This window comes from Salvia miltiorrhiza, chromosome 7 (genome assembly GCF_028751815.1).
Source record: "Salvia miltiorrhiza cultivar Shanhuang (shh) chromosome 7, IMPLAD_Smil_shh, whole genome shotgun sequence".
Taxonomy (NCBI): domain Eukaryota; kingdom Viridiplantae; phylum Streptophyta; class Magnoliopsida; order Lamiales; family Lamiaceae; genus Salvia; species Salvia miltiorrhiza.
In genome coordinates this window covers 35291519-35318406 of record NC_080393.1, presented here as the reverse complement: position 1 = coordinate 35318406, position 26888 = coordinate 35291519, and the positions used below count along the sequence as shown (strand labels likewise).

Genomic DNA, 26888 nt, shown 5'->3' with positions numbered 1-26888 from the left:
TAAGTATGTACCATATCTACTAGTCTCAATAAACACGTTGAGAAGTAGGCCTCCTTCCCAAACGTAACGACAAGCTAACTCAAGGTTAACCGTCACTCTGTGTACATAAATCCTGACTCGCTCAGGACCCGAATTCGTTCTTCTATGTAGATGGTATCATACAAATCTTAAACATTGGCAAGTCAACAATTTAAAAATAAATGCATACACTTAAACTTTATATAATAAAGTATGCATCATTGTTTCTTGAGTTAGTAAGCCCACCTGATATATCTTCTTTACTCACTTTGTACCATAGTGTCACGCTCGTTCCTAGCTGGAACCTTTAAATAGATAAAAATTTCGTAAGAAAAATAAGTAAGGAAAATATATATATATATATATATATATATATATATATATATATATATAAACAATAGGGCCGAATGGCCCTATTCAACATACAACATCAAATTTTGTCCACCATTTGAAAAAACATAAATTTTGGCCATCTTTTGTATGTTATGACTATTCTACCCTTCTCTCTCTCTCTCTCCTCTCTCTTTCTCATCTCGGCTGCCGCTCTCTCCTCTCTCTTTCTCATCTCCCTCTCTCTCTCTCCAGCGGCGCCGAGCTTGGAGAATTCGTCGGAGCTCTCGCGGCTTGGGCAGACTTCATTGGAGTAAAGGATGAGGCGGCGGCGGTGGAGGAGATCTGATCTGATAAGGATGAGGCGGCGGCGGCGGCAGATCTGATCTGATGAGGCGGCGGCGGTGGATCTGATCTGATCGTTGCGCCGCCTCCTCCATCGGCAGATTTGATCTCCGCCTCCTTCGATTTCAGCCATCGACAGATCAGATCTGATCTGATCTGTACTGCACGTATGGCACTTATGGCACTATTAGTGCCATAAGTGCACACTTCCACCTAGAGTTTAGATATTCCATTTAGGGTTAAGATTATCCATTTGGGGTTTAGATGTTTCATTTAGGGTTTAGATTATCCATTTAGGGTTTAGATGTTCCATATAGAGTTTAAATGATGTTGTTGTTTCTGTATTAGTGCTGCACGTATGGCACTTATGGCACTATTAGTGTCATAAGTGCCCAAATGAACATTTTACTTAGTTTTATTTTGAATTTCCGTTGGCACTTATAGCACTATTAGTGCCATAAGTGCCAAAATAACTATTTTACTTGGTTTTATTTTGGATTTTCGTTGGCACTTTTGGCACTATTAGTGTCATAAGTGTCATCGGAAATCCAAAATAAAACCAAAGTAAAATCTTGGCACTTATGGAACTAATAGTGCCATAAGTGCCTAACCCGACCCGGCACGCGACCCGCGTGCCTGATTCTACCTGGTCCGCCTCATTAAGGGTAAAAACGTCCAAATCAATAAAAATGGCCAAAATTTGTGTTTTTTCAATGTGTGACCATAAATTGTGTTTTATGCTTCATTTTGGCTACTTCAAAATTTTTCTATATATATATATATATATATATATATATATATATATATCTAATATTATAACAATAACTCATGTTTCCTATTAACTTATTATTCTAACATTTCCTCACATCATATCATCAATACAATAACACCACTCATCCTCTTAACTCAATAAGGAAAAAAAAGAATAAGCTCATAGATGTTTGTGAATTCTCAATGAATAGATACATATTTAGTTTAATAAACTAACTTTATCAATCTCCTCAATCTCTTTGAAATAAAATCTCAATGATCTCAATTTAAACTCAATTATTAAAGTCACTAATCTCATCCATATGCATAAAAATAGAAACTTTATCAATTCCATGCTCTTTATACTATAGAGTTGTACAAAAGAATTGGGTAACTGTTCTAACCTCAATAATTAATAGAATCACTATAATATACTTATATCCATCAAACAATAGCATATAAACTTTCTCAACTTAAAAGCCCCAACTTCCCCTAAACTAACAAAATCAATCTCACAACCATATAGTGCAAACTCATAATATACTCATATATAACAAAATTCCAGCTCAAGAACACATATATAAACTCATTTATTCAAGAACATAATCAGAATTTTCGAACTCAACCCTAGGGTTTATACTAACTTGAGTAAAATCAAAATCAAGTAAAAATCTTCATAATTAACTACCATAATCATGCTTAGGAATATCAAAAACATAATATATATCAATATTGAAGTCATATTTCAACTCTAGAATATAATCCCCAAATTTTCAAAAAACCCTAGAATCCAAAATATAATTTTCTTCATGCTATACTTGTAGGAAAACAGAGAATCGAATAAATTCACCTTTATATTACGGTATTGCAGCTACTACTTGAATTCTCTGCGAAATTAAACTTGGAAGAGGAAAAAAGGGTGGTTCTCTTCTTGGGGAAGAAAATCGGCAGTGTAGGTGTAGAGCAAGGGAATGAGATTTCTAAATTCTAATACCTATATTTAGCTATGCTCTTTTTTTGGAAGTTGTGCATTAAAAACAAGTCTTATAAAAACCCATTTGATCCAATTGAATTAAAAACCCAATTGGTGGCCACTATTACTCGGCCCATTTGGAAATCAAGCAAGATATTAACATATATATATATAATCTTAATTTAGTAGATAACATAAAACCATCAATTTATAATTAAAAGAAATTCTTCTAGAAATACACTTAAATAAATATTTTCCAATTACAAAATTTTAACAAAGCTATCTATCAACAATTATTCATCTTTGGTGTTTCACGAAACCAACACCTAAACTATAGAGCTGAAATCATAAACTATACCTAGTCGAGATGATCGGAAAGAGCAAAGTAAGCGATCGGAGAATTTAGTACGAGAGAGAAAATAGCTGTTATATTCAAAAACAAGAGATAGCGTAATTACAATGCACGAGTGCAGGGCCTATTTATAGACTACATAGAGGGGCAAAATAGTAAATTCGCCTGCGATGCGTGCGCCTTGTGTGATCGAAGGATAGAATAGTAATTTCGTCTTCATGTGGGGGCTCTCCCGCGTTTTCTGGTGATTCCACTGACGAAGGTAGCTCCTCTGATGAGGGTGACTTCTCTGGCGAGGGTGATCTCTCTGGCGAAGGTGACTTCTCTGGCGAGGGTGACTTCTCTGGCGAGGATGACTTCTCTGGCGAGGGTGACTTCTCTGGCGAGGGTGACTTCTCTGGCAAGGATGACTTCTCTGGCGAGGATGACTTCTCTGGCGAGGGTGACTTCTCTGACCAACATGACTCTTCTGGTGAAGATGATTCTTCTGACGAGTGTATTTCTTCTGCCATACTCGTCCCGCTGGTAAGGTCGATTCCTCTGGTTCGTATCTTTTCCCTACTCTGCACATATTACTCCTCATCAACCACTCCCCCCTCTAGTCTGGTTGAACCGGGTATTCTTCGTGTTCAACCAGCGAAGTATTGTTAAAGCTCGCACCGTGCTGTTTTCCCTGGTCCCTGCATTAAATGCCTGCCCGATCTACAATGCTTTTCCCGTACCCCGAGGTTACTTTCTAACCTTTGCGTCTTTTCGCCTCTCCGTAAGGATTTTCAGCCGTTGATTCATTTCTGTATGCCACGTGTCGTTCATCCCGTATGTTAGTAATTGCCCGCGTACATTTTTACTTAGTCGATTCGAACTTCCGTTTTTCACTATTCTTCTTCTCCAATTTTTCCGAACTCCTTCATCTGCAATTTCCGGTGATCCTCCCTCCTGTTCTGGCGTATTTTCCCGCGACCCCTCCGCTCCGATTTTCGTTGTCAGTCTTCCCCTGACCTAGGTAACTTGCGTATCCTATTCTCCCGATATTTGTGATTAGTTGTAGAGTAGTTTCGAAATTTGTTGGTGCTCTGATTGAGCGTGCTAGAAACCCTAGGTTTTGAATATTCTGACCATGGCCTCCACTTCCGCTCCCCAACTCTCGCAGTCGCCTTTTCCTTCTGCCCGTGATGCCTCATCTTCTTCTTCCCAGCCCCAGAGTCTTGAACATCTTCCTTCCCCTTCTGCCTCTCATGATTCTCAAACTGTTCCTGATTCTCAAACTGTTCCTAGTCCTTCTCGACCAAAAAAGAGAACCAGAAAAACACCCCAACCCCCAAAGAGTATTCCTGAATCCCGACTTAGCGTTGCGGAGATGGAAAAGATGAAGGCTAAATGTCGTAACCCCCCAGACCTGAAGTTTGAACCTTTTTCTAAAGTTTCAACCCCCCCTACGAGAATGCGTAATCCTAAAATGGTGGTCATTTGGAAGGCCCAGATTGATGCCGGCCTAAGGCTTCCTCCCCCTGCTCTTTTAGCTGAGGTTTGCAACCATTACCGTATCCCCTTTTATCAAATCACCCCCTCTGCTATTCGTAGGCTATATGCCTTCCACATTCTGTGCCGAGCTCACGGTGTTGGAGACACCGCCCAATTATTTTTTCAAACCCAGTCGCTCCGTATGCAGGGCAGCCCTTTATACAGTTTTGCTGGCCTCCAGAAGTATCCCACCACCTTCCTTTCCTCTTTAAATTCTTTTGATAAGGGCTTTTTGAGCTACTATTGCTATGTGCGCACTCTTGTCGGCTCCTGGCGCGATTACGGCGTTGCGGAGCTGGAATGGCATGACCCTCGTACCACCTATAAACCTGCTTCTCCGGGTTCCCCCTCCGCATTTGACATGGGGGTTATAACTCATCTCAATGCCCTGAACGCCGACAAGCCCCTCCTTTGTAGATATCTTGCCGAGAATAATTCGGCTTTGACTTATAACGGCCTATTTCCCCTGTATCCACAGAAATCGATAGGTAAAAAATATGAGTTAGAAAATATATTGACTTTTGTTACCCTGATTCTAACGGTGAAGAATTTTTGTTTGCAGACATGTCTTGGAGGAAACAATGCGGAACCAATTTGGCTGCCGTTGCTTCTCCCATCCGCAGCGGGGAACATGGCTCGGGAGGCTCTACTTCCCAAACGGGACCCTCAGAACAGCCCACTGGATCTGAGCTAGTCGCCATTCTTCCTGTGGCAGAGGCCCCTGAGAAAAACGTGGAAGCCTCCCGCACATTTGATGCAGAGGAGGTTGATGCAGGTGGCCTTGTCCACGGGCGCAGACGTTCCAGTACTGGTGACGCATCTGGTACTGGTGGAAAAGGTGTCCAAGTTGTGGACATTACTGACGAGGTACCTTCTCACAACTCTGCCCAGGACGCCGCCACTCCCGATCTCTCGAAGAAGCGGAAGAGGGGCTCTCTGATCTCCGTGGGTGAGAAGGAGAAGCAGGAAAGCCTGAAGAAGGCTGGCAAGTCCGCGACTCCAGCCAAGAAGTCTGCTGGTGGTTCGAAAGTCCCTCCTTCTGCTGGGGGAAAGGGCAAGGGCAAGGTTGTGGTCCCTGCTGAAGATGACTCGGAGGATATTGTCCCTGGCCCGATTTCAAGCTTGTCGGGGCAGGGGTTTATCGATGCCTTGTCCTCTCGTGTTCATTCGAAAGACAAGGAGAAAATGGAGAACTTGACACGGGGGGCTTTGGCAAGTCTGCTTGCCCAGACGGCTCTTCAGGTACTTTGCAGCTGGTATCCTTATCTAAAACTTTAAGTTATTAACCTTTTGGCTGTTCTGGTGGACCCCCTTTCTCTGAAGAAAATCATTCATTTGGTGAAGATGGTTTCTTTGTTCTGACCTAACCCATTCTATTTCCCTGCAGGTGGAAGCTCGGTTCTGGGGAGCTATCCAGCGCATCTACGATTATGATGTGTTGGAGAAGGAGAGAGAAAAAGAGCAGGCAGATATTGCCAAACGTGATGACGCTGTTGCTGGGGTAGTGGAGCGCCTGAGTGGGGCTGAGGCAGAGATTGCTGAGCTGAAGGCCAAGCTGGCCCAAGTAGAGGTGGAGAAGTCGTCCCTGGCCTCTGAGCTGACAAGGGTGACAAGGGAGAGCCATGAGAGCCTTATGAGGTTCAAGGCGGGGTACGAAAAAGACTATAGGGAAGCCAGACGTGACTGGAGGAAGACACTAGTGGAGGCTCAGAACCGTGCTTATGTCCTGGGGGCACGAGACCAGCGTCTGGAGTACTTCTTATCTCCCCAAGGCCAGCACTTCCTAGAGGTGATGCTGGAAGATACATTGGCGGCCTTCAAACGAACTCCCGAGTATCTGGCAGATTTCGGACCCCTTTTTGCTTATGTGATACAGCGATCCGCCACAAAGGCGTTAGAGATGGCGGGGGCATCTCCGGAGCAACTTGCCACCCTGGATCTGCGGGCCTTGATGGATAACCTCCAGGATGAAGACATAAACAAACTGATGAAGATCCCTGAGAATTCTCCGAAGAGGCCAGTGTGGTGGTATCCAGTGCTAGAGAAGGCCCTTCCTTATTTTACCTTTGGAGTTGGGTCTGACTCGTTGCCCTCCGTTCCCAAGTATATGCCTGCCTTCTCTGCTTCCCTGGTGGGCTTTGTGAACCGGCTACGGGATCCTACTGGCAAAGGCACCCGAAAATTTTCTGAATATAGCATGGTGCCTCCCCTGCCCTCTGATTTGGCGGCCTCAGCTTTTGAAGACTCGGCTTCCTCTCGTTCTGCAGTGGAACAGCTTTTTGCCCTGTATAGAGACGAGAAAACATATGTACAAGAAGCTGAGAAGCTGCTGGACGTGGATTCCCGTCTCCCGAAGATGAAGGAAGCTGGCATGCTGCCGGTGTTTACGGAGGGGGCCTCTGCTAGCCAGATCCCTGCAACTGCCACCTCTGCTCCCGTCTCCCCTGTCCCTGCTGAAGATTCCTCTGTTCCTCCTGCTTGATAACCCTGCTCTCCCTTTTGGATTTGGCAAATATTTTTGTAACTTTTCAATTTCCACAAAACTTAATACTTACCTCTGACGTTCAATGTATAGCTTGCCTCTTTGGCATTCTTTGTTTGAATGAGATTGCCTTGCTATTTAACTTGTCTTTTAAGTTTCTATGCTGCCTCTGCCTTCCTTTGTACTTCGCGTTATTTTTGCTGATGTTGAGTTTGCATTCCCGGATCTCCGACTGCGATGTATATTTTTGGTGTTGATGTTGATTTCTGACTGTTGAAATCTGAATGACCTCTCTGCTGATTTTGACTGACTCCTCTGGCGAGGATTTTGATGACTCCTCTGGCGAGGATTTTGATGACTACTCTGGCGAGGATTTTGATGACTCCTCTGGCGAGGATTTTGATGACTCCTCTGGCGAGGATTTTGGTGACTCCTCTGGCGAGGATTTCGATGACTCCTCTGGCGAGGATTTCGATGACTCCTCTGGCGAGGATTTCGATGACTCCTCTGGCGAGGATTTTGATGACTCCTCTGGCGAGGATTTTGGTGACTCTCATCCAAGCATTCCTTTGCTGCTTCCCATCCAAGCATTCTTTTGCTGCTTCCCATCCAAGCATTCCTTTGCTGCTTCCCATCCAAGCTTGAACACTCTGCGCGGAGCATGGAGGACCCGGGGGGGCGTAACCAACTTTCGCGGCTTACGATTAAATAGTAACCCTCTGCGCGGAGCATGGAGGGCCCGGATGGCGCAACCAACTTTCGCGGCTTACGATTAAATAGTAACCCTCTGCGCGGAGCATGGAGGGCCCGGATGGCGCAACCAACTTTTGCGGCTTACGATTAAATAGTAACCCTCTGCGCGGAGCATGGAGGGCCCGGATGGCGCAACCAACTTTCGCGGCTTACGATTAAATAGTAACCCTCTGCGCGGAGCATGGAGGGCCCGGATGGCGCAACCAACTTTCGCGGCTTACGATTAAATAGTAACCCTCTGCGTGGAGCATGGAGGGCCCGGATGGCGCAACCAACTTTCGCGGCTTACGATTAAATAGTAACCCTCTGCGCGGAGCATGGAGGGCTCGGATGGCGCAACCAACTTTCGCGGCTTACGATTAAATAGTAACCCTCTGCGCGGAGCATGGAGGGCCCGGATGGCGCAACCAACTTTCGCGGCTTACGATTAAATAGTAACCCCCTGCACGGAGCATGGAGGACCCGGGGGGTGCAACCAACTTTCATGGCTTACGGTTAAGTGCAACCTCTGCACGGAGCATGGAGGACCCGGGGGGTGCAACCAACTTTCGTGGCTTACGATTATGTGCAACCTCTGCGCGGAGCATGGAAGGCCCGGATGGCTCGACCAACTTTCGCGGCTTACGATTAAATAGTAACCCCCTGCACGGAGCATGGAAGATCCGGGGGTGCAACCAACTTTCGTGGCTTACGGTTAAGTGCAACCTCTGCACGGAGCATGGAGGACCCGGGGGGTGCAACCAACTTTCGTGGCTTACGATTATGTGCAACCTCTGCGCGGAGCATGGAAGGCCCGGATGGCACGACCAACTTTCGCGGCTTACGATAGCTTCCCTCCCTCTGCGCGGAGCATGGAAGGCCCGGGTGGCACAACCAACTTTCACGGATTACGAGCGCTTCCCTCCTTCTGCGCGGAGCATGGAAGGCCCGGATGGCGCAACCAACTTTCGCGGCTTACGAGCGCTTCCCTCCCTCTGCGCGGAGCATGGAAGGCCCGGATGGCACAACCAACTTTCGCGGCTTACGAGCGCTTCCCTCCCTCTGCGCAGAGCATGGAAGGCCCGGATGGCACAACCAACTTTCGCGGCTTACGAGCGCTTCCCTTTGATTGGCAGCGTGATTCCTCTGCTTTTCCCCTTGACTTGCTGAGGAGCAATTTTTGAATTTAAAAATTGGGGACTACGGGTATACACCCTACTCCCCCCTCTGGTGACATGTGCAATACTCTGTTATGAACATGTTGGCCCAATTACTTTTTGTTCCATCTCCGGCCCATAAACTCGCGTGAGCCCGTTACCCCTTAGCCCTTTTCTTAAGCCCAATACCATCTCTATATATACCCCTCCACCCTTCATGACCTAGCTTAGAATCCCTTATTTCCTTTCCGCCGCCCCAAACTGCTCTTCTCTCAAACCCTAGATCTCCTGTCCTTTTGGCTTAAGATGCCTCCTTATCTTGGTTGTAATGCCCTCAGTCGGGGGAGTGAGTCCTGTTAAGAAAGTACTCAGTGTTGGAGGCTGAAAAGGCAGGACTCTCCCCCGCCTGAGGGTTTTATCTCCAGGATTCCTGAATAACGTTTCCTCGTTGAATCGTCCCTAGCTTGGTTATAAGGCACTCAAGTATGGGAAGTTCCCCTCAGAACACTCACATCCCTGAAGGCTCCGCTTTTCCCTCTGTGCTCCCAGTGCAGATCTCTAGCTTTGTGGTTGTAAAGAGCGGACTTCCCGTATTTGAGAGCATTATTACCGGTTTCCCGAGATCTGGACGTTGGTTGGTCTATTCCTCCGTATTCTTTCCTTTTGGCATTTTGACTTGTTGCTTTTCTTGGTATTCTGCAGGCATGGGGTAGATCTGGAGTAGATCTGAGAAGTAGGGATGTTCCAGCGGAGAAGAAGAACCCGAAGTGTTAGCGCGTGGAAGAGAAGTCGCCGATCCCTGATGTTTGTTTTCCCTTTGACCTGCTAAGAAGTAGTTTTGTGCTTGTTTTTCCCTTGCCCTGCTAAGAAGCAGTTTGTATTTGTTTCTCCCTTGTCCTGCTAAGAAACAGTGTTGTATTTTGAATTTTTGAAAATTGGGAACTACGGGTATACACCCTACTCCCCCCTCTGGTGACATGTGCAATGCTCTGCATGAACATGTTAATTAGCATATGTAAAGTAGGAAAGCGATAATTGAAATAAATGAAAACAACACCAGGGAATTCCCTAGAACCACATATCTGTTTTATTGATATCATGGCCCCGGACCTCGTTAAAACCCCTGTGGGGAAAAAGAGTATCCGGTCTACAAGTGATCATTCCTGCTGAGTAGCGGTTATACATAGAACTTTTTAAGCGTGTTTATATTCCATGGCCTAGGTAGAGCTCTGCCGTCTGAATCCGACAGTATGTACGCTCCTCCCCCCAAGACCTCTGTGACGATGAACGGTCCTTCCCAGTTAGCTTCAAATTTGCCCACTGCCTTTAATGCGTCAGCTCTCTTTAGGACCAGATCGCCCTTGACCAGCTTCCGCGCTCTGACCCTTTTGTCGTACCCTGCTTTGATGACACTTTTATACTTCGCTGCTCTGATTTGAGCTTCTTCTCGCTGTGCTTCCACAAGGTCGAGCTCTGTTCTTCGGAGATCGGCGTTATGTTCTGTATCGTAGGTGATGATGCTGTATGATTCCAGTCTGGCCTCCGCTGGTATCACTGCGTTGGATCATATACCAGCGTGAAAGGTGCCTCGCCTGTTGCCGTCTTTGGGCTAGTTCGGTAGGCCCAGAGAACGGTGTCCAACTCCTCCACCCATTTCCCTCTACTCTGGTTCAGCCTCTTTTTAATCCCTTCACAAATTGTTCTGTTAGCTAACTCCACTTGGCCATTTGCTTGTGGATGAGCCACTGAGACGAAACGCTGAGTGATGTCCATTCGGTCACAAAAATCTGCGATTCTCTGCCCTGTAAACTGAGTCCCATTATCAGACACAAAGATTCTCGGTACTCCGAATCTGCAACAGATGTTCCTCCAAATGAAGCGTTCAACTGTAACTTCATCGATCTTGCCCACAGCCTCAGCCTCGACCCATTTAGAAAAATAGTCTACTGCCACGATGAGAAAGCATTTCCCCCCAGGTGCTGTAGGCAACTTTCCGACTATATCGATGCCCCATTTGTCAAACGGACATGCAGCGTACATGACACCCATAGGCTCCCCTGGTATGTTGATTCTCCCAGCATGCCTCTGGCAAGCTTCGCACTTGCGGACGAATTCTCTGGCTTCCTTGTTGATGTGAGGCCAATAGAACCCTGCCTGGATGATTTTACGTACGAGATCTCGAAATCTCGTATGCCCACCACAGCAACCTGCATGAATTTCTTTCAAAGCAAAATTAGCCTCCTCTGGAGATAAACACTTTAGCAAGGGTTGAGTGAAAGATCGTTTGAAGAGTTGATCGTTGATTAAGCAGTAATTTTCATGGCGAGCCCTCTGATTTGATTATCTGCTCAGCCGCTCCCCTGTCTTGAGAAAATGTATGATCGGAGCCCACCAATCGTCCCTGATCTCTACTGAGAAAACCTGCGAAGTCTCCATCTCTCTGGTATCACAGAGTAAAATAACCTCATCGCTCCAAGTTTGTTCTACTGCGCTAGCCATGCGTGCCAGTAAGTCTGCCTTCGTGTTCTCTTCCCGGGAAATTTGCTCGAGTTTAAATTCCATGAACTTTTCTTTCATTTCGCTGATTTTGGAATGGTACGCTTTCATCCGCTGATCTTTGACATTATAACCTCCCGAGAACTGTTGAGCTACCAGCTGGGAATCTGTCTTGATGATGACACATTCGGCCTTGAGCTCTGACCGAATGTGTGCCCCTCTGACCACTGCTTCATACTCGGCTTCATTGTTAGACAACCGGCAGGTGAACTTTATGGCAAATTGATATGTCCCATAACCCGGTGAAGTGATATAGACCCGATCCCACATCCCTCTTTTGTTACCGATCCATCCACAAAGGCCACCCAGAACTCTGGCACGGGACGACGGGTTGTTTCTTGTATGAAGTCTGCTAACGCTTGTGCTTTGATTGCCGTTCTCGGCTCGTACTCTACATCATACTCCCCTAATTCCACAGCCCATTTAACCATTCTTCCCGACAAATCCGGGCACCCCAACACTTATTTGAAAGGTAGAGACGTGCGCACCACCACTCGGTGTGAAAGGAAATAGGGCCTCAACTTTCTCGCCGTGATCATGACTGCCAGAGCAGCCTTCTCAATCTCTGTGTAATTTTGCTCGGGCCCTTGTATGATTCTGCTGACAAAGTAGATAGGCTTCTGGTGACTTCCCTCCTCCCTGATAAGCACAGAGCTAATTGCATCCTCCCCTACTGCTATGTATAGGTACAACGTTTCTCCCGGGACCGGCTTGGTCAAAGTCGGGAGTTTTGCCAGATACACTTTAAGATCCTCAAATGCCGCTCGGCATTCCTCTGTCCACAAGAATTTGGTTCATTTCCTTAAGATTTTGAAAAATGGCATGCTACGCTCTGTCGATCGTGATATAAACCTGCTCAGAGCAGTGATGCGCCCGTTCAGAGTCTGCACTTCCTTGATTCCCCTGGGCGGTGTCATTTCCCTAATAGCTTTGACCTTTTCTGCATTAACCTCAATCCATGCAGGCGTGACTTTATATCCCAAAAACTTCCCTGTTGTGACCCCAAAGGTGCATTTCGCAGGATTCAACATAAGCCGATGATCTCTGACCACCGTGAAGATTTCCTCCAGATCAAAAACATGATTCTCTGCCCTGACACTCCGTACAAGCATGTCGTCCACGTACACTGAGATATTCTTAGTAAGCTGTTCCTTGAATATTTTTTCCATCATCCGCTGATACGTAGCTCCGGCATTTTTTAAGCCAAAAGGCATACTTTTCCATCCATATACCCCACAATAGACGGCGAAAGCCGTTTTGGCGATGTCTCCCCTATTCATCTTCACTTGATGATATCCCTGGTATGCATCCATCATGGATAGTAAAGCACACCCCGAAGTGGAATCTACCAGCTGGTCAATCCTCGGCAGAGGATAGTGATCTTTCGGGCAAGCGGCGTTCAGATCTCTGAAATCTACACACATCCTCCAAGTATTTGTCTTTTTTTGTACCATCACCGCGTTTGAAATCCATTCTGGATATTGCACCTCCACGATGTGCCCTGCTTCCAACAACCCATAGACCTGCTCCCTTATTGCAGCGTCCTTCTCGGCCCCAAAATTCCTTGTTCGTTGCTTTACTGGCTTGATTTTAGGATCCACATTAAGGCAGTGCTCCGCCAGCCCTCTGTCGATTCCCTTCAAATCGGCGGTGCTGAATGCGAACACATCCGCATTTCTGCGCAAGCAAACAATGAGCTCGTCTCTGACTTGATCACTCATGTTAGACCCAATTTTGGTCTGAAACCCTTCTTTTCCTGGGAACAATTCGATCATGTTGCAGACATCGCTGGTGGACACCAACGCAGTTTTTTCTGTACAATCTCTGTCTTTCAATAAATCCGCCAACTCTTGACGCTCCTCTGCTGGGGCATGCACCTCGCCCACCTTTTCCCTCTTTCGTGCATCCGACCCCTCTGTCATTCTTTCTCTTTTCTGTCCCGATGAGTGTGTAAGCATTTGGACGTGGCATGCTTTTGACGCTGTTTGATCCCCACAAACTTCCCATACTCTTCCCCCCCCCCCTCGATGGGGAATTTCATTTTCAAGTGAAACATAGAGATCACTGCCCTGAACGCCGTCAAGGCAGGCCGTCCGAGTATGACATTGTACGCGGGTTTGGGCAAATCCACAACTAAAAATCGTACCATCCGTGCTCGGCTGCTAGCGGCTGCATTACCAAGGATTAATGGCAACTCCACATAACCTAACGGCATGACCATCTCTCCCCCAAACCCAAACAAAGGGGCATTCATTGGCTCAATCTTCACTTCAATTCCCATGTTTTGAAGGCATTCTTTGTACAAGATATTCACGGCACTACCCGAATCAACAAAGATACGGTGAACCATGCAGCCTGCTATGTCCGCCATGATAACCAGCGCATCGTCATGCGGGTACATTAGTGTACGTATATCCTCTGCTCCAAAAGTGATCGTCGGCTCTTCTGCCGCGCTCGTAATTTCCATGACCCTTTTAGGATAATACCCTATTTTTACTGCTCTGACGACTTGTTTTTTAGCCCGATTTGATGTGGGCGTCCCGTTCTCTCCGCAAATCATATGAACTTCCCTTCTGTACGGTGGAGGAGGTGCTTGCCTCTCTGCTCCTTCTCTACGATTATCCCGGTTGTCATCGGGCCTACGATCTCTGTTGTTCCCCTGCTCTTGTCGTTGATCACGGTTATTTCTCTGATCCCTCTGATCTCGCTGATCCCTCTGATCCCATTGATCCCTCTGATCATTTCGCCTCTGGCCCTCATTTCCTCTGTCAATGAACTGGTCGAGATTTCCCTGGCGCACCAGTAATTCCAATTGGTGCTTAAGATGTCCGCAATATTTTGTGTAATGTCCAAAAGAATTGTGATACTCACATAGCTTGTTATTAGGCCCCTCTTGTGGCGGCCCATTCCGATAGGTTCCCGGTGCCCGAAAGAACGGTTGGTCTTTTACCAAATGGAAGATTTCATCTTGTGGTTTATTTAAGGGCGTGTACTCAGTAAACCGCGTAACCTCATTCACAGTGCGTTGTTGATGGGACGGCATTCCTCCCTGGGGTGGCAGTACCCTCGGAGGCAACCCTCTGAATGGGGCTCTATCTTGGTGTCTCTGTCTCTCGGGTGCTTCCTCGGCCTTTTTGATCCTATGTTTATCATTTTCCACTTTTCTCGCCATCTTGGCGTCCTCTAACTGTAAATAACCTGGCAACCTTGCCATAATATCATCGAAATCCCTTGCTGGTCGGATTTGCAATTCGTCAAAGAAGATCCCCGGCCTGAGTCCTCGAACATAGGCGCAATTTTTGATTTGTGATTCTGCCTCTGGCACTTCCAGAGCGGCAAGATTAAACCTCGCTGTGTACTCCTGCAGTGTCTCACCCTGATCCTGCTTGATGTCCATCAGCGAGAGAGCTGACTTCCCTACCCTCCGCGAGCTCGCAAACTGTCGTAGGAAGCGAGTCTGTAAATCTTCAAAAGAGTAAATAGAATTCGGGGGAAGCGTCCCAAACCATAACTGAGCTGGTCCGGTAAGAGTAGTTGAGAAGATACGGCACTTGATGCCCTCAGTGTACATATGCAGTGTAACCAATCCTTCAAACCGATTGAGGTGCACCTCCGGGTCGGTAGTGCCATCATAATCCAGCGAGATGGGCTTGTAGCTTCTAGGTAAAGTGTCTGCCAAAATATCGTCAGAGAAAGGACTACGGTTGCTGATAGGATGGAACCTTGAAGTCTTAGCCCTCTTGTCCTCCTTATACCTTCCCTGCTCCCTTCTGTCCCTTGGCACGTCACGGTCATGACGTTTGTGAGCCCGGTGCCCTGGCTTGCCAGAGGAAAACTCCAGCTCCCCTTCTTCTGCTCTTTCGGTATACCGTGATTTCTCTGGGCGGTGAGACTTCTCTGCTCTGTAGGACCGCTCAGATCTCTGTTCCTTGTCGTCCCTTCGGGATTTCTCCCTCAACGATTCTTCCAGATTCTCAAGTTGATGTTTCAGCTGCGACACTTGCTTTTTCAACCGTGCCTTCTCCTTCGGTCTCTCTTCCTCAAACATAAGGGAGACGGATTGACTATCAGACTCGTCAACCCGTTCTTTCCTGAAAACACTGTTAAGCCTAACACGGCTCCCCTCTAGTCTAGCTAGTTCTCTGTCAGCAGCGTCCCCTTGCATTTCTCCAGGCATCACAGCCTGTTTGTTGATTGCCAGCATGTTTGACTCCTGAGCAACGGGAGGTGGGGCCTCAGTGCCCTGCGGGTTGGTCGCTCCAACCGGGGTAGCCACAGTAGGGATGACAGACATCATCGGAGTTCCCAGTGCTTGACGCATGTTAGCACAGCTGAGCAAGGCCATCATTTGCTCTGCCAGCCCGAAGTTAATCGATCCCCCTCCAGACGCGGGGGCCAGACTTGGCAGATCAGAGCCCGGTGTTACCAAAGCGAACCTCTGGGCGTTAACATTCAACCCTGTTGTCGGAGTGGCTGAGATAGCCTGAAAACCCGGTGGCACAGTGAAAGTGGGATTACCCTGAAGGCCAGTGAACAGTGAGGCAGGCACCTCGGTAGTGACAGCAGCAGAATCAAACTCCTTCTCCAAGTTCCGGTGAGCATCAGAGGATCCCATGGTACCTGCATATAAACAGAGTGAGAGAAAATCCTAGCGACGAAAGCATAAATCCTGCGTTACTGATTGAAATCCCGATATAAGAGATCCAATAAGAAATCCCGGATACCGGTACAGATACCGTTAAAAAATTCCCCTCGAGGTAACGCTATGCACTGGGAAATAAACCCAGGGCATAGATTGAAAAAACAGAACCCGCATAACAGAGTTTTCCCCGGGGAACCCGCATTAAGATCCGGCGGAAAAAACAGAGCATCAAGAAAACCAAAGTAGAAGACCCAAAGACAAACACAAACAAAGCAACCATCACAAGGCTCGTTAGCGCAATACATTAGAAATGATAGATAAATAAGAGATATGTAAGGAAACGAACATCATAACCCAAGATTAACACAATCATGCACTATAATAACCACAAAACCTACAAACAACAGAATTATCATGGCTATCAGCCAGATTAGCAGCATAATGCGTTAATCAGAGCACAAAACGAAGATTAGTCGAGGAAAACATGGAAAACACCCATAACTATTCCTCTTGGGCGAAAGTCACCCGCAAATCAATCAGCACAAGCCTAATTGTAACAGGAACATAGTATTAATCGGCATATTATCTGTGCGAAACCCGTAAATCCACGACACCGAACCAGGATAATCGGCAACAAAGTAACGATCAACATATTATTGGTGCAAAACCCATAGATCCGCCACAAAAACCCAAAATAACAGGAACCGAACATCATTCCACAATCTACCGACAAAAAACGGCGATTAACCATAGAAAACACGGAAAACACTGATAAACATCACCCATAAACGAAAAATACCCACAGATCAACAACACAAGTTCCATCACTACCAAAATGGAGTGCTAACCAACATTCTACCGAAGCAAAATCCACAAATCACCAGCAAAAGCCCAATATAAGCAAAAACAGAACAATATTCCACTATCCCCCGATACAAACGTCAGATCTATAAATAAAACCCCCATTTTAGGAAGAAACCTCTCCTTCGTTGACAATTGAACTGATCGAACGGTAAATAAACACAGTTTCCCCCCGATTCACTGTTCATGACTCTCACCACCTTTTCCCATGCATCGAACACATAAATAGACACGGACCGTAACAGATTAACAACATATTAGCCCGTCAAACGTAATAAACTAATTAAAATCGTCTGGGTGCTCGAATTATCGGCGCAAATAGTACCGACACACGCAAACCCGATTGGAATTTCAGATCTGCGTACGCCGGCGACCATAACCTCACATCCTAACTCAGTATCCTTCCCACAGACGGCGCCAGTTGGTGTTTCACGAAACCAACACCTAAACTATAGAGCTGAAATCATAAACTATACCTAGTCGAGATGATCGGAAAGAGCAAAGTAAGCGATCGGAGAATTTAGTACGAGAGAGAAAATAGCTGTTATATTCAAAAACAAGAGATAGCGTAATTACAATGCACGAGTGCAGGGCCTATTTATAGACTACATAGAGGGGCAAAATAGTAAATTCGCCTGCGATGCGTGCGCCTTGTGTGATCGAAGGATAGAATAGTAATTTCGTCTTCATGTGGGGGCTCTCCCGCGTTTTCTGGTGATTCCACTGACGAAGGTAGCTCCTCTGATGAGGGTGACTTCTCTGGCGAGGGTGATCTCTCTGGCGAAGGTGACTTCTCTGGCGAGGGTGACTTCTCTGGCGAGGATGACTTCTCTGGCGAGGGTGACTTCTCTGACCAACATGACTCTTCTGGTGAAGATGATTCTTCTGACGAGTGTATTTCTTCTGCCATACTCGTCCCGCTGGTAAGGTCGATTCATCTGGTTCGTATCTTTTCCCTACTCTACACATATTACTCCTCATCAATCTTCAAGAAAATAAAATTAAATACTCTCATATTATTCACACTATTGATTTAGTAATAAATCTTAATTACTAAACCAATAAACTCATTAGTAAAAAAAAATAGTCAAATGATTAAATAGCATCTCAAGCTATTTAATTCCTTTAACAAATATATATACTAATAAAAATATTATAAAAATATACAGGGTATTACAGGAGGAGTCTTTCTTGTTCCTGTACATTTAGGAGAAAACAGGGAGAAGCACACAGGAAAGAAGAAAGCAACACAGAGCAAGCAATCTCAAGAGGAATCTTGAGAAAAGATTTTGATCAAAAACAAAATGCCCTCATTAGGATCTAGTTCAATTAGAACCTAATCAGATACAGATAGTTCTTGCGAACAACCTGCTCTGATACCAATTGTTAGGTCCTGAGTAAAATAATAAATTTATAATTATTCATTATTAGTATTATTTTAAGCGAGAAATTATTCTTGAGTAAAATGAAGTCCACGAATAGAATTATTCGCTCCAAAATAATCTAGACAAGTAGCAAAATCCCACTTCACCGGGCCTTCAATGCTACTATCAAATAGTATAAAAGCCCAATAAAAATGGATCAATTCAACTATATTTTTTTGTGACTTGAATAGCGACACGATCAACAAAAGTAAACTCCCATTCGAAGTTCACTATGAATCTTTTGGCAATCAATTATGAATTTTTTTACACTATCTACTAGTAAGAAGTAGAGAAAAGTAAAATCTTGTTTTATTCCTCAGACAAGAACATGGCCAAGGAGGCATGTAAAACAATCTCAGTAGTGTATTATACTCAAGTTGAAAGTTAATTTACCAAACACATTCGATTAATCAAGGTTAAATTAAAGAAGTTATAATCAGAGGTGCCGTTCCAAATTTGATGATATCTCGATTGACAGAAAAGGTGATATTACAATTATGAGAAAGAAAAAGAAAAAAAACATAGAGAAAGAGAAAGAGGTGATGAATTAAGCGCTGTTGGGGGCGGATCCAAGGTCCCTGAGCATGGCGACGACCTGCAGCATATTGGGGCGCTTGGAGGGGAAGTCGTCGACGCACTGCAGCGAGATCTCCAAATACCTAACCATCTCCTTCACCTGCTCGGCCTCGTCCTCGTCCTCATCCTCATGCAGCTGGGCGTCGATGACCTCCATCCCCTTCCCTTCCCTCACCTTCCCCTTCACCCACCCCACCAGATTGGTGTCCCCGAAGTCCTCCTTGTCCGTGGGCCTCTTCCCCGTGAGCAGCTCCAGCAGGATCACCCCGAACGAGTACACGTCCCCCCTCGACGTGCACCGGAAGCTCTGGTAGTACTCGGGCGGCACGTACCCGGGCGTCCCCGCCAGCGTGCTCACGCTCAGGTGCGTGTCCAGCGCGCTGATCAGCCTCGCCATCCCGAAGTCCGACACCCGCGCCTCCATGTCGTTGTCCAGCAGCACGTTGCTCGACTTCATGTCCCGGTGGATGATGTGCGGGATGCAGTTGTGGTGGAGGAAGCAGAGCCCCTTCCCGGCCCCCCGCGCGATCTTCTTCCGCTCCCCCCACCGGAGCACCCTGCCCCCCCTCGCCTTCCCGTGGAGCATCTCCTCCAGGCTGCCGTATGCCATGAACTCGTACACTAGCAGCCTTTCCTCCCCGATCTTGCAGTAGCCTAGTAATGGCACCAGATTCTTGTGCTTGATCTTCCCCAGCGTCTCCATCTCTGCCATGAACTCTCTGTCGCCTTGGCAGCTTAGGCGTATGAGTTTCTTTATGGCCACGCTCGACCCGTCCTTGAGCGTGGCCTTGAAGACCTCCCCGAACCCGCCGGAGCCGATCATGCTGGCGGCGGAGAACCCGTTGGTGGCCTCGATGAGCTGCGAGAATTTGAGCTTCCTCAGCTGGCGCTGGAAGGTGGCGACGTTGATGCTGAGTGGCTCCCTCTCCTTGTCGATCTTCCACGTGGTGGCGGCGTGGGAGGCCTGCAGGCTGCTCAGCATCTTAACCCCCTCCGCCTCCCTCCGCCGCGCGCGCACCGCGATGGCCCACACGATCAGGATGCATACGGCGGCGACGGATATGAGTATCCCCATCACGATGCTGTTAGCCCACGTGGCACTCCTCCCGCTACTTCTTCCCCCTTGCTCATCATCAGGATTGGAGGAAGCCTGGCTGTACTGGCATTCCGGCAACGGAACGCCGCAGAGGCCGGGGTTATTCGCGTACTGGCTCGCCGGAAGAGTGCTCAGCTGGCCCCTCTGCGGAATCTGGCCGGTGAGCTCGTTATACGACAGATCAATCTGCACCAGGAACGACAGCATGGAGAAGGACTCGGGAATATGCCCCTGCAGTCTGTTGTGCGACGCGTCGAACACTCCGATATCCTTTAGCTGCCCTAGCGTCGCCGGAATCTCGCCGGATAACTGGTTATGCGATATAACCAGAACCTGCAGAGCTATCATCTCACCAAACGCATCCGGGATTTTGCCGCGGAGCTGATTATAAGAGAGATCGAGGTACTCGAGCGTCTGATACCGCGTGAAAAGACTCAAAACAGGGCCGGAATAGAGCCTGGTGAAATCGCAGCTCCTGAGCGACGGCACCTGCAGCAGCCTCTCGGGGCGAATGCCGGCGAATTCCAGAAGGCCCCCGACTCCCCTGCACGAGTTCCCCACATTTCGGACGAAGACTAATGTGTTTCCTGATAAAATTCCGGTGAGCGCCTTCGCCCCGAGCTGCCGCCCCAGCCGCGGCGGGATCTCGCCGCTCAACTGGTTGCTGTTGAGGTCTAACCATACCAAACTGGTGCAATTGGCTAACTCCTTGGGAATCTGCCCACTTAAACTGTTGCTCGCGAGCTGCAAAACCGCCAGCCGTGTTAAAACCCCGAATTCTTTGGGGATTTCGCCGGTGAGGGCGTTGCTGGTGAGGGAAATCCATTCTATGTTAGCGCAATTGAATAGTTCCGTCGGGATTGTGCCGCTTAAATGATTGTTATTTAATATCAGATTCTTCAGCTTCTTGCAGTTCCCCAGCTCCGGCGGTATGCTCCCTTCCAAACCGTTGTACCAGGCAATGAGCTGCTCCAGATTCTCGAGATTTCCTAATTCCTTGGGAATGGATCCGTTGATGTAATTGATGCTGAAGTCGATGATCTTCAGCTGTGAGCAGAGAGACAGTTGAGTCGGGATCGGGCCATAGAGGAGATTGTCCGGCGCCCTGAGCTCCTCCAGCGAGGCGGCGCCGGGGCATATGTCCGGGGGAATGTTCCCGGACAATCTGTTGGAGCTGAAGTCCGCCACCCTCAGGTTCTTGCAGAAGGAAATGGACGCCGGAAATTCGCCGGAAATCCAGTTGCCGCTGAGCAGGAGGGTCTCCAGAGACGACAACTTTTCGAGAATGGAATCCGGGAAAGGTCCCGTCAAGTTGTTGTTGGAGAGATCGAGCGTCTGCAGAGACGAGCATGACGCAAAGGTGGCGGGGATCGATCCGGTGATGTTGTTCTTCGAGAGCTTGAGGTCGACGAGGGAGGCACACGTGTTGCCGAGCTCCGGCGGGATCCAGCCGGTGAGGTGGTTGTGGGAGAGGTCTAGGGTTTGCAGGCTTTTCAGCGCGCCGAAAGCGGAGGGGATTTGGCCGGAGAGGAAATTCTCCGGCATAATCAGCTCCACTAGGCTGGTGCAGTTGGAGAAGGACGGAGGTAGTGATCCCGCAATCTGATTTCCCGACCAATCGAGATGAGACAGAGAGCCGCACCTCTCGATCTTCAAGTCGGATATCATGCCGGAGATGTTGTTGTAGGAGAGGTCGAGATATTTAAGCTTGTCGATGTCAAGGAAGAGATTCTCAGGCAGGAATCCGGTGATGTTGTTGAAGGCTAGATTGACGTACTCGAGGTTGGGGCAGTTGGCGAACATCTTCTCCGGTATGTGGCCGATGACGCCGGAGAAGGAGAGCTCGAGCTCCTTAACGGCGTAGGGGATTTGCAGGAGAGAAGAGTTGGCATTGATGGCGAAGGAGTTGGCGGAGAGGTTGAGGGAGACGAGCATGTCTAGTGAGGAAAATGGGGAGAAGGAGATTTGGCCGACGAGGTTGGATTGGGCGAGATCGAGGGCGGTGACACGGCGTTGATCGTTGCAGGTGACGCCGTGAAACGTGCATGGGTCGGTGTTGCGCTGCCAGTCGGAGAGAGTGCCGTCGGGATCTTGCTGGATCATCTTCTTGAAGGAGAGGAGGGCGAGTTTATCGGTCTGTGATGATGGTGTTGATGTTGATGATCTTCGCTGCGAAGAAGAGACGGCGGCGGTGGAGAGTAGGAGGAGAGCGAGGTGAGCTAGCAACATCTTCATCTCCATTCATCAAACTCGATCGGCTGCAGGCAAACTCCGAGTCCGGGATCTTTAGTGAGAGAGAGAGAGAGAATTGGAGTGGTGAGGAGAATGATGAGAGTTCCTTTGTGTGAAGTAAGGATCTTTTACAAAAAAGTCATGCATATGTTTTTTATATTCAAAAAGGGAGGGAAAGTGGGAATGAATGAATAATCAAGAAGAACAAGACTGTATTATACATACAAAAAAGGGGGGAGGGGGTTGGTGTATTTTCGTGTTACACGTCGATGTGTACATTTATGTATTACTACTATGATGATGTAGATCGATATTATGGTTCGAAATCTAATACAGTGGCCCTTTGCTCATAATAATAAAAACATGATATTAAAATGAATTATCTTCAATTCAATAGAATTACTATAGTAGTACTATTTTACTAGAAAATAACTAGGGGGAGTCGAAAGTTTACTACTGAGATATACAGAGCAATACAGTGGATATATATGCGTGACTTTTGAGTGAGATGGAAAGTAATTTCAGTATGAATTATGAATTACAGAAAAGTCTCAAGTAAGGAAATGAGTTTGCTTTCGAGTATTTATCCTTATATATAATGGTATATATGTAGTGCTATCACACTATCGACACCAAATTTTAAGGTAGATTTTGATGACATCGAGTTAATTTAAATATAAGACCTATTTTTTCTAAATCACATCTTCACTGACAATGAAGCGCAATTTGTTGGTATATACGATGCTTCTTCTGCAACTAATAGATCGGAGGTTCGATGTTGATAAGACATTTTTCCTCCAATCAATAGATTGAGGGTTCGAGTCACCTAAAAAATTAGAATGTGAGGGTGTTTTTTCAATCTTTAGGTATAATAATTTTTATTTTATTTTTTTAAAATCACATCTTGACTGGAACTCGGACCGCCAAATCCACACTTGTATTAGTCTAACAATATTAGAAAAATATTATCCTCAAAAAAATACTTCTTGTGTCATAGAAATCATAAATTCAGTGAGGTTCAGCGAAATTAATTAATGGGGTAAAACCGATAATTAGTAGATACTGATTTTATTTAGTTATAGCTAAAGAAGAAACAATAATATAGACTCGGACATGAATATCTTATTAGAGAAAATAATGATGTTTAAAGCAAATCCAGAGGACCCCAAAAAAAAAACGTGAAAATTGGTCAAAGAAAATAAGGCCCACAGACAGGTTTATCTAATACAGCACTTTAGAGAGAGCGAGAGAATAAATATATAGTAATATAATTGATGAAATAATATTAGTGTTTGATCCAAGAATGAGGTGCTGTCAATAAGCGTGAGAATGTTCCCTCCAGTGGTAGGAAAGGAGAGAGCAAAAATGATAGCTGATGTCAGTGACTTGTCTATAAACAATTTTGCCCAAACTACAAAATGGGACTTTGACTATTGCTTTTGAATTAACCATAAGTTTACACTTATGCAAGGATTCAATAATACTAACTAATACCCCCATCATGCAAAAATTAAAATCTAAAAAATAATAATAATTGAATTTTTAAAATATCTAAATTAAAATAATGAAAATTAATCCCTCTGTCCCATTGATATTGTCTAGTTTTCTTTTTAGGTTGTCCCGATCTTGTCCTATTTTTATTTTTTGTAATGATATTACACTTCACGCCTTTACACATTTTGACTACATTAATTTAACTTTCTTTAATAATCGTGTTCAAAAGAAATGAGACAAGCCTAATAGGACGGAGGGAGTATTTATGAAGATAGAAAAATTTAATAAAAAATTTAAAAATTATTCATTAATTGTTTTAGTTGTGAATTCGAGTTTTTGAGGTTGATTTCTCAACCAAGACTATTCCTAATTGCGAATTGTAGGTTTAAAATCCGAATTCACGGCCAATTTAGTTTTGAATTTTAATTTTAAAACAAATTTACAATAATCAAGAAAATTAGTTGTAAATTCTAACTTTAAAACTCGAATTCACAATCAATTTATATTCGAGTTGTGAATTCTAATTTTAGAACTCGAATTTACAACGAAGACAACTAATTGTGAATTATATTGGAAAAATTACTAAAATTTTGATTTTATAACAAAACCCCTAAACTAATGTTTATATATCAATGGTGCATCTTGTAGACCGCAACTCACATATTAAGAAAGGTGCATTCTATGTTTACATGATCACAATCTAAAGAATCAATCAATGACTCAGTCTACAAAACACTCTAATCAAATTGAGTCATACGAAAGCAGCTGATCAGGCATTGCAGTTGACTTTTTGTCTACAATCAGTGGATTCTATGCAGACCATCCGTATCTGACAAACTACAAAAGAATTTCATAGCTTAGGTATATTTTTCGATTCAAGTTGTCATTCAACGTTCATTTCGAGTTTTATATAATTTAGTTTTTATTGCTTTCTTTTCAATTATGTTCATGCTTTGTTTTGTGATGTCTGGCTAGTTCCTTTATCTGAACCTACATAGTGGATTGAATATGTGTGTTTAATTTATTGATATCAATTTGCCCTACAGCTTGTGATTCATGATTCTTGGTGCTTGATTTCTTGTGAATTACCCGATCAATAATTTACATGTCTAGCTGTTCAGTTTGAGTCTTGAATGTGATAATTGTTCAGCCGAGTTAGGAATGCTTGATATAGTTTTGACTAGAATCTTGAATGTGATAGGTGGGTTATAGGAAACTATTCTTTGTGTGTTATTTGCAGTTAATTTATTTCTTTGATACTTGAATGTGATTAGGGGTTTATTAATCTACTTTTATAGTTGTTCGTTAGAGAATATTATAAATAGTATAGTGATATTTCATCAAGGCTGAATTAATATTGGTAATTAAATCAATAGGTTGAATGCATGTGTTTGATTTACGATAATACATTTCCTAGAGTCAGAGTCTTTTATTATTTGATTTATTCTCCTGTTTTTATTTGCTTTGTTTTGAGTTTAGTTTTATTTCATCCATCTTTTATGTTTGCCTAAATATTGTTAGAGTTTTTATTAGGATTACTTATAGTAATTTCGCTTATTAGTCTCTGTGGATACGATATTCGGTTGCTATTTATACTACGATTACACAGTGTTAGTTGTGGTATTTTTATTTCTATAAAAATAGTGACCAGTTTATGCATATTTGTGTTCAATTATATGCACAATTTTGACAGCGGTAGTGAAAAAAAAAATTGACCAATTTTTTTTTTTAAATTATACTAATATATTTAATTTACAAAAAATTTAATCCTATTTAAATTATGTGTGTTTTTTGCCTTGGAAGAAATCTGTCACGTGTCATGCTCCTAGCACGCCACATACACACATTGTGTGGTCCAAATTTAGATTTATATATACTACACAAGGGAAGGGGTTCTATATGATCCTTTACACACACATATATATACAGGGGTGAGCTAAAATAAAAAAACCTTTTAGAGTATAAAATATGAAACATTTTCAGCCATTACTCCTTATATCATCAAAATCTACGGTTAATTCATTACCTTATTGGATGAATTCATGGTCCCAAGTTCAAATCCCATAAGTAGCAAAAAATTTATTTTTCACAATTCATACAGTTACATAGCGAATTCATAAGTGTTCAGTTCTGCATATAATTCATACTATGTTTTAGTTAGTTCGTATTTTATATGTTAATAAGTGTTTATACTCTAACTCTCCCCTATATATATATAGGGGTGGGCTAAAATAAAAACACATTTTAAAATATAAAATATGAACTATTTTCAGCCCTTAGATCATCAAGATCTATGGTTGATTCATCACCTTGTTGGATGAATTCATGGCCCCGAGTTCGAATCCTATAGCTAGCAAAAAAAATATTTTTCGCAATTCTTACATTTACACAGCGAATTCATGCGTGTTTTACATAGAATTTATACATTTTAGCTAGTTCGTATTTTATATGTTATGAAGTGTTTATACCGTAGCCCTCCTATATATATATATATATATATATATATATATATATATATATATATATATATATATAAATATATAGGGGGCGCTCCAATGAGACCCTCTAATTTTAGTGAGATCTAGGGCACGATCTGGTGCGTTTATTTTATCAATCTTATGGCTAATATTGTATCTGGAGAGTGATTTTTTTTCGCAGGGTTCGAATCCTGAAGGGAGCAGAATATTTTAAATTTTGTTATTCATAGGTATATACTGCATTGTTCATCAGTATATACGGCCATGTTTATCAGTATATACATCTTGTTCATTAGATATACATTTTGTTCATTAGTATTATATGTCTTATTCATTGTACTCATGTTACACGAAAAATAGGGGGTCTCACTGGAGCGCGCCCCTATATATATATATATATATATATATATATATATATATATATATAGGGAGAGGTTCAGGAAAGAACCATAAATAAAAGAAGACCGGAGAACCATTTTCAGCCATTCGATCATCAAGATCTACGGTGGATGCATCATCTTGTTGGATGAATGCAGATCCTGGGTTCGAATCCTGAAGGGAGCATTTTTTTTTATTTTTTTGAGTGCATTAATTTTAACAGCGGATGCATTAATTTTTACTGTGAATGCATTAGATTTGATGGTTCTCCCGTTCTCACAAATAATGTAGTTCTCTCTAGAACCACACCCTATATATATATATATATATATATATATATATATATATATATATATATATATATGAGTTAGTTACATAAGAACTACATTTATCATGAGAATATTGCATTAGCCATATAAAATTACTAAGCTCGTAGTCAAATTTACTGCTCTAAAAAAAAGCTCGAAATGCAAACTTAATTACTGCACTTAT

The 26888-nt window shown here is 44.4% G+C and overlaps 1 protein-coding gene across 1 annotated transcript; it reads right to left on the bottom strand.

Annotated features, from left to right (window-relative positions):
- Positions 1–18586: 18586 nt before the first annotated feature.
- LOC130996181 (serine/threonine-protein kinase BRI1-like 2) lies at positions 18587–22404 on the bottom strand. The gene has a single exon (XM_057921693.1). It carries the CDS (start codon positions 22054–22056, stop codon positions 18691–18693), a length of 3366 nt encoding a protein of 1121 aa, XP_057777676.1. The 5' UTR covers positions 22057–22404; the 3' UTR covers positions 18587–18690.
- Positions 22405–26888: the final 4484 nt, after the last annotated feature.